The sequence below is a fragment of the Choristoneura fumiferana genome, chromosome 28, assembly GCF_025370935.1.
Source record: "Choristoneura fumiferana chromosome 28, NRCan_CFum_1, whole genome shotgun sequence".
NCBI lineage: Eukaryota > Metazoa > Arthropoda > Insecta > Lepidoptera > Tortricidae > Choristoneura > Choristoneura fumiferana.
In genome coordinates, this window is record NC_133499.1 from 177389 (window position 1) to 185997 (window position 8609).

Here is an 8609-nt window from a genome sequence, read left to right on the forward strand (position 1 = left end):
TAGCGGGAGCACTTTTGTGCTTCCTGATAAATTCGTAATGGTTAAATTCAAAATTCATTATATTTGTGATACTTTAATCAGAAGAACCGCGGTGACAGCCTAGGAGTGGGAAAAGGAAGACAAGTAAAAGTAAGTACGTTAAAATAGTGTCATGATAGGCTAACTACTTTGAGAATTCATACATGTTTTTACCCTCTGTTAAATACCGCAGCGGTTTAAATTTATAAGTTGCGGATGGTTTTGGAAATAATACACCTGGCAACACGCACGCACGCGAGAACTGTCAATGTCAATGTCATTCATTCAACTGAAACCCACGACGCACGAGCGACGCACGCACTCGAGCAAGATTCGCACGCGTTCTATTTAATATTATACCGTTCTATTTATCAAAATGAAAGCAACAGAGAAAAAACTTAAAATCAAGAAGAAACCGATAGACAAGTCCAAAAAACAGCAAGTGGCCGTCGTAGCGCAGGAAATTAAGTTCGCCAGATTGTTGTCGGGAAATGAGAAGAAAACGCGCGATCGGGTGCTCCGCGCTTTGAAAAAGTGGCTTCTCAATTGTTTTGAAAAGAATTACGGTATTTATGATGTGTTAAATGTTGTTTTTGGTGTTATATTAAGTGATTTATTCATTCTGTTTTAGTTGCAACATAACCTTAAAACATACTTATTTATACAGCGTATACAAACACGCATTTCGAATTAAAATAACGTTACACAGACTGTGGAGAATCAGTAAGCGTACTCGTGTAATACGCATAAATGCCAAAAACAGTTTAAAAATGATCTGCTAGTCGCAAAAATCACTTAAAAAGATAATTTCTTATTTTTCCACTTCTACATCTCCTATCTCATCTGTAGGTGGTCACAGAGCAAAGCTATTCAAATAAAAGATGCTTATTTTATCGCACTCTATACAATACAATCATTTAAAAAAGGGGTTATCAGAACAAAAAAAAAACTTCAAAATAATAAAAACCCTGGATTCATACTAATTTTGGTTGATATTATTTCTTTTTAATCCTCCACGCAAAAAGACGGGTGTTATAAGTTTAACCGCTATGTGTGTCTGTATATCTGTGTGTGTCTGTCTGTGGCACCATAGGTCTTAAACAGGTGGACCGATTTTAATGCGGTTTATTTTATTTGACAGCAGGTTAAGATTGTTTATTTGGAATCTTTTTGTATTTTTTATTTTCTGGTTTTTCTGTGCATCTATATTTCAGTTTGTATTTGAAATTTTTGAAAGCAGATTTTCTAGCGATGGTTCTTATACATGTTTTATCAAAATCAGTTCAGATATTCTTGTCCGTTCCGTCTTTTGAGATATTCACAGTCGGGGGTTTGCCAACGTTTTGTTGGTTAGGTTATTTGAAAATGATAGGTCTTTTTTGATTCCCATGTTTTTAATGCTTTTTATGAAGTAATTTTTTTTTAAGTATGTTATGGGGGCCCCTTTGGTAAAGTCTGACCTGCAACATTTTATTAATAGAATTAAATTTTGACGACCAGATGGCCTAGTGGTTAGAGAACCTGACTACGAAGCTTGAGGTCCCGGGTTCGATTCCCGTGTTGGGGCAGATATTTGTATGAAAAATATGAATGTTTGTTCTCGGGTCTTGGGTGTTTAATATGTATTTAAGTATTTATTTATTTAATTTTGTATTTTTGTTAATTTTTCCAGAATTTAAGGAGGATGATTTCACAAGGGTTTGGAAAGGGCTCTTCTATGCTGTGTGGATGTCTGACAAACCTCTTGTTCAGGTGTGTATGTTTTGAATCCATCACCTATCTCACATGATGTAAATACCAGTAACTATGAGCTGGTCTATACATCTATCAAGACTTTGCATGGCTTAAAACTTTACTTAAAATTTTAGATGTAAAATTTTACAGAAAGAAAACTTCATTTTAATTTTTAAAATGCTTAATTGGCATTCATACATTTTATTATATTGAATCCTGTCTGAACTGAATTGGGAATCTATCCCACCAAATGGTAAAAAAAAGGCCAAGAGCGTGTCGTACATGCCCAGGATAGGGTACCGTAGCCATTACGAAAAATCAAATAATATTTTTCTAAGGATTTCGTATTATGTACTGAATCTTCCAACTTTAGGTATATTTTATTTATACCTTAAGTTGCTATTTACTCTTAAACTACTAATAATTCTCAAGCAATCTTAGCTGCTATAATTTTTTTTGTAAATTTAATATATTTACTACCATTCTGATTTTTTTCAAATTTTTCCACCCAACAGTTTAGATTTTAGACGGAGGGGATGCTTGATTTCAATGAAAATTTGCACTTTATAGTTGAATATTTCGCAAACAGATCACTGAATAGAAAAATTGTCTTAGCAACCCCCCCAATGGTTTTAAAGGACCTATCCAACAACACCCCACAATATAGGGTTACTCGAGAGAAAAGAAATCACCCTAACTTTACATCTATGGGAGGTACAATAAAAAAAAAAACTTTTTTTTATTGCACTACTGTCGGCGTGACTGATATGTCAAATTACAGCTTTCTAGTAGGTACTAACGGTGTCTGAGCTTACCTACGGACAGACATGGCGAAACTATAAGGGTTCCTAGTTGACTACGGAACCCTAAGAACTAGTATTCATTTCCTTGAAATTGTTAATGTAAAATTTCATTGTTTCCTCTTAATCAAGATGCATTATTTAATTAATAATAATAATAATTTTATTTATTCAGACAACTTGATCCAAAAATTGTTAGTATTTTCTTAAGACTATGTTTAAGACTATTTGCATTTGGCTAAAAAATAATGGGTGTCGTAAAATTATGGCTGTTTTTATTTGCCATATCATGGGTTCATTTGCAGTTCAAACACTTGAGGTAGGGTTTTTTTTCTAAAATCTTTGAATGCAGTTCAAAATCAGAATGAAATGTTTTTTCAGTATAATGATTGATCTATCAACATTGACCTATCTATTTATTGACATATTTAAGAAAAGGATCATGGAATTATTACTGGGAAAATGTTATTATAATAATAATGGAATTTTGAAATGGTAATAGTTTTTAAGTGTCTAGAGTACTGTTTAATTTTATTATTATTGTTATGGATAATGGGATCACTTAATTCAATTATTTTTCTATTAGATTAAATATTATTATTATGTTCTTTATTTTTCTTTCATTCTTAGGTTTAGGTTTTTATAATAGTTATAAAAGTAAAATACAGAAAAGTAGATACAAAATAAAAAATATTATAAAACCTAACCTAGTTTGCCGCCGGTAACGGGGTAGGGCCCAAGCTACCGGTGGTCAGGGCCGCAGAGTGAGGAACCTCCGGACGATGCATGCCGTGTCCAGAAGTACCGCCTTCTGTACCTGGCCCTTGATCCAGCCATCTAGCGAGAGTCTCTTGAGATGTTGGTCGAGACACTTCGCTATTAGACGATCGATCGACCGGTCTTAAATTAGACCGTTTGCCGAAACGACTATCGGGACAATGATCGTCGAGTCAACATCCCACATAGCAGTCACCTCAGTTATTATTATTATTGTCAAATTAATTTATACGCCGAAAGGCAAAACATGACAAACATTATTGTAAACCATTATTGTGACCATTATGTAAACTTACTCATGTTTTTACAAATAAATCATCTTATCTTATCTTAACAATATTTGAGATATTTTCCCTCCTTAGCATAGCTCTGGAACACCCTAAATGTTAAATTTTCCATATATATTGTCTTGTCAAGTTTGCTAATTTTACAATTTAACAATTAACAATGGCTGTGAAGCTTATATAGGAAAAAAAATGTTTTTTCTATTTTGCGAAAACGTTAATTACCATATAGTTCATATCAATGAACCAAGCAGTGTGCCGAAGTTAATGGAATAAAAAAAAATCAGTGTATTTAACACTTTTCCAACGTTCCAGGAGGACCTGTGCGAGAGCATAGCCGGCATCCTGGACCTGTTCCCGCCCGAGCAGATCCAGAGCGCGATGCTGCTGGCGCGCGCCGGCTTCAAGATGCTCGCTACGGAGTGGTTCGGGATTGATCAGCATAGGATCGACAAGTTCCTCATGGTGAGTGCCAAAACATATGCATAGATACAAATAGATAGAAATAGATAAAAACTTTAATTATCATAACAAAAAACGGGTTGGGTCCTGAAGGCCTTACTTGCATTTAGCCCTGGCACAAAGTAGATAATATAACAGAGACACCACCTAGTACAAGCAAATGGTATCACCCTAATACTGGCTATTCAACTGGCTATTTTTCTTCTCTTCGATTTCCAATAGATGGCACCAGTAGTGAGATCACAAATAACACGGATACGTATTGACATCTAGTGAGACACTAACGATACGGTACCACTGACAACAACCAACAAGCTCACCAACTGAGCCTAGACGACTAGAGATACGCATGATGTCTCTGTCTTATTTACGTCGTTAGAAGAGAATGACATGTTTCTCTCAAATAACGTAAGTAAAGCCGAGTATACCGACCACTACAAACTCGTTGGCTTTACGGCCTCGCAATGTAATGCAACTTGCACGATTTTACTTGCAAGTCTAAACTCGGGTTAAGTCTTCCTAAAACTTAGACAATTTTGTAATCATGGCATTGGATAAACAAGGCATTTTTCATCTCTTCTGTTCGGTCGGAAAGTTTAATTTTCATGGAGATAGCCGGGTGGAAAATTGTGTTTTCATCTCTAGGGTTTCCACCCAATATTATATTATAGTGCCTATTTTAGTTGTTTTAACTTTTTAATCCCTAAAGGCATAATAATTTTTGATATAAATGTGGGAATGAGGGTGGATTTGCGGACGAATGATTTGATGTAAACGAGCGACTGAATGAAAATGAAAAATGAAAATGAAAATGTGTTTATTTAAAAATATACAGTGGTTGACAAGAATTACCAGGGGTCCCCGCACTAGGCTTCGCCTGTAACGCGGGGACCAGTTAAAATTATGTTATAATATTAATTCAGGTTATAACTGGCTTAACTAGGATACAAAACCTTAGTTTAGCTATAAAAAACTACTTAAAACAAAGGAATCACAATATGGTAGTCAGATCACATAAATATAGGTTACAAAGTGCTTAAGAGATCGTATCTAAAATTGCTTCAGTGTCATCGTAACTCAAGGAATGCAGTAGTTTCATAAGTTTCTTTTTTGCTTCCTTTAGGGTACAGCCTTTTAGGTTACAATAGTTTAGAATTTTATTATACGTAGAAATCTTTATGTGCTCTCCAAAACGTTGCCAAAAGCAGAAATAACTTTTGGAACCGGTAACTTGAAAACACGTTGGAATGAATGAAGACTTATTGTGGAGTGAATGAGACGAGCGAGTGAGTGAAAGGGATTTAAGATTTGAGTTTTGATCGGGTGAGCCTACATGCTAGTTGTGATTTTTGTTGTTTCCTTGCTATCAGTGTATTCCGTATTTAATTTTTTTTAATAAACTTTTTTACTTTTTGCTTTAAAAGTTTATTTTGCCTTCAAACGATCCCACATAAATATGATCACAATAATTTTAAATGTATGTTTTATTTATAAAATCGATTTAATTCAAAACGGTTTTTATGGTCTATGGTCATTCATTACGAATGGCACATCACTAAGTGGGCGGTGCCCGTCCATGAAGCACGGTATTCTCTGTAGTACATTGTACCGAAAATTATTGTAAAACTTCACGTGCGTGATCTGTTAAAAGTTAAATAAACGATTGGAACGACAATATGTTCTTGAACAGTTGGTGCGGCGTTACCTCCGCGGGGCGCTGCGCTGCGTGCAACGGAGCGGTTGGAGCGAGACAGCCTGCGACCACTTCGCCGGCATGCTGGCACACAAGGACGGTGAGTTTGAATACCGGCCAAGTGCGAGGCGGACTCGCGCACGAACGGTTCCGTACCATTATCTATACAACATCAGATATTAGCAAAAAAAAACACGTTTGTTGTATGGGAGCCGCCCTTAAATATTAATTTTATTCTGTTATTATTATTTGTTGTTATAGCGGCAACAGAATAATCTGTGGAAATTTCAACTGTCTAGCTATCACGGTTCATGAGATACAGCCTGGTGACAGACGGACGGACGGGTGGACGGACAGCGAAGTATTAGTAATATAAACCGGCCAAGAGTGTGTCGGACACGCCCGAAATAGGTTTCCGTAGCCATTACGAAAGAAATGAGTAATTTTACGCCTAATGCCAGATATTTGGCCTGTCTTTTGCCAGGCCCTTGGCGCCGTGTTCGATAAACGAATACCACGCGGGCGGAGCCGCGGGCAAAAGCTAGTCCTCTTATATATATTTCCCTTCGCAGGCATCCTAGCTCTGAACACACCGCTCTTCGCTCGCAACGCGATCTCTATGTCGCTGCACGTCGCCGATTGTTACCTGGAGGAGATTTCCAAGGTAACTTTAGCGTGAAGATATGAATTTTTGTCATCCCCGGATGCGGATTAAAATCATTAAATCGAGTACTGCCTTTTCGCAACGTAACGTTTGGCAACCTGTTTCATTTCGAAACTTTTCATTTCGCAAACTCTAAAACTGTAAATATTTCAGGGTTTATTTCAGGGCCATCGTGTAGAACCCTTTAGGTTAGGTTAGGATAGTTTTATAAAAATCCTGAAATATTACAGTTTCAGAAATATTAAACAGTTGGGAAAATGAAAAGTTGCGAAATGAAACAGGTTGCCAAACGTTATTCGCCGAAACATTAGTAAACCTCATTAAATTAATAAATCATTAATTAAATTACAAGGCTCACAGCCGCGTATGTGGATGTTGTTACATAAATAAGTTTTTGGTAAATAATTCATTTTTAATACAAGCTTTTTCTGCAGACTGTACTCGCATTGCCACCCAAACTACATTAGCATGCCAAATTTCAAGTCGATGCCATTAACCGTTGAAGAGTTCCGTCCTGCCGGAGACGATCCTGGCCAGACTACCAGGGTGTCACTACCAGATTATTGTATTGTCACGCGATTTACATAAGTATACCAAATTTCAAGTCAATCCAACCACTGGAAGTTGGTCGAGTTTAACTTGCAAGATTTGATTAGAGGCAGACAGACAGACAACGGGACAGGTGAAACTAAATAGAAGCTTGTAAAACCGGCCAAGAGCGTGTCGGACACGCCCGAAATAGGGTTCCGTAGCCATTACGAAAAAAATAAGTAAAATTTTTCTAAGGATTTCGTATTTTGTACGGAATATTCCAAGTTCATTTTCATTTCATTCATTTATTGCATATCACATTACAAACATAGATGGAATTATAAATAGGCAGGTATACATGTGACGCCCTGTTAGGACACAGCAATAATTAGAGGGCCAATTAACTATTTCATTTTATAAACTGTTTTACATAAAATAAATCTCATCATCATCCCAGCCTATATACGTCCCACTGCTGGGCACAGGCCTCCTCTCAGAACAAGAGGCTTGGGCCAATAGTTCCCACGCGGGCCCAGTGCGGATTGGGAACTTCACACGCACCATTGAATTGCTTCGCAGGTTTGTGCAGGTTTCCTCACGATGTTTTCCTTCACCGCAAAGCTCGTGGTAAATTTCAAATGTAATTCCGCACATGAATTTCGAAAAACATAGGTCAAACCACTAGGCCACCACGGCTTCTAAAATAAATCTATGGTTACAAATATCTCATATAAATTCTTATTATATATTATATGATAATACTTCAGACATATAGTAGCTTAATACCTAATTATTTTACATACTTAGGTAAAGGTAGGGTTAAGTTTAAGGTGTATTTTATACCTTAGGCTGCTATTTACTCTTTCACCATCCAGCACAGCTTAGGTATCAGGAGGGTAAAAAATTGCGTTACGTAATAGTTTGAAGCCCTTGCTGGTTGGTCCAGGTGTCTATGGGGCGGGTGCCCCCCGCGAGCCTGTGCGTCCTGCTGCGTCCGCTGGTCCTGTACGTGTGCCATGGGCCGCGCCGCCGCTGGCCGCCGCCGCGCGCCGGGTGCTTACCGACCTCATGGCTCACGGAGACGTGCAGGTAAAAAAGTTTCTCTGAAAATTATTTAATATTCTAATTACTAGGTATTAATATTTATTTATTTATTTATTTAAGGAGAACCAACACCTAAAACCAATATTTGTAGAAGGAATAGCAACACAGAGCCAATTACAGGATCCCACAGATAGCCATAGTATACATGTTTAAGCTTAACTTAAACGAGGTGACGCGCACCATAATATCAGACGTCAACACCATGCCAAATAGAACACCACAGAACTTCAAATGGAATTACTATTACTCCTCAACACATAGTACTTACTTATTTCCTTTAAACGAATATTACAACAAAGTTAAATGATACTTCTATGATATTGGAGTTAAGGACCTTTTATCTACACCCATATAGTAAATCTTCAATTATGCGTTCAAAAACCATAAGCATAATGACCATTACGACCAGCATACCACCACCACCATGTTCGTAATTCTCATTACGTTACAGAAATCTGTATCGTAATGAGATTTCATACATAATTACAGCACAGGGGAGGGGGGGGGGGTAGCAGCAGGTCGTCACGGGCGCAGCTCGTGGG

General features: G+C 37.2%; 1 protein-coding gene across 1 annotated transcript in view; it reads left to right on the plus strand.

Annotated features, from left to right (window-relative positions):
* Window positions 1-331: 331 nt before the first annotated feature.
* Window positions 332-8609, plus strand: part of LOC141443714 (uncharacterized) — a 32032-nt gene continuing 23754 nt past the window's right edge. The window contains exons 1-6 of the mRNA XM_074109063.1: window positions 332-584; window positions 1691-1770; window positions 3929-4078; window positions 5766-5868; window positions 6341-6432; window positions 7910-8052. Of these exons, the coding sequence (XP_073965164.1) occupies window positions 395-584; window positions 1691-1770; window positions 3929-4078; window positions 5766-5868; window positions 6341-6432; window positions 7910-8052 (758 nt within the window). The 5' untranslated portion in view covers window positions 332-394. The remainder of the gene's footprint in view (window positions 585-1690; window positions 1771-3928; window positions 4079-5765; window positions 5869-6340; window positions 6433-7909; window positions 8053-8609) is intronic.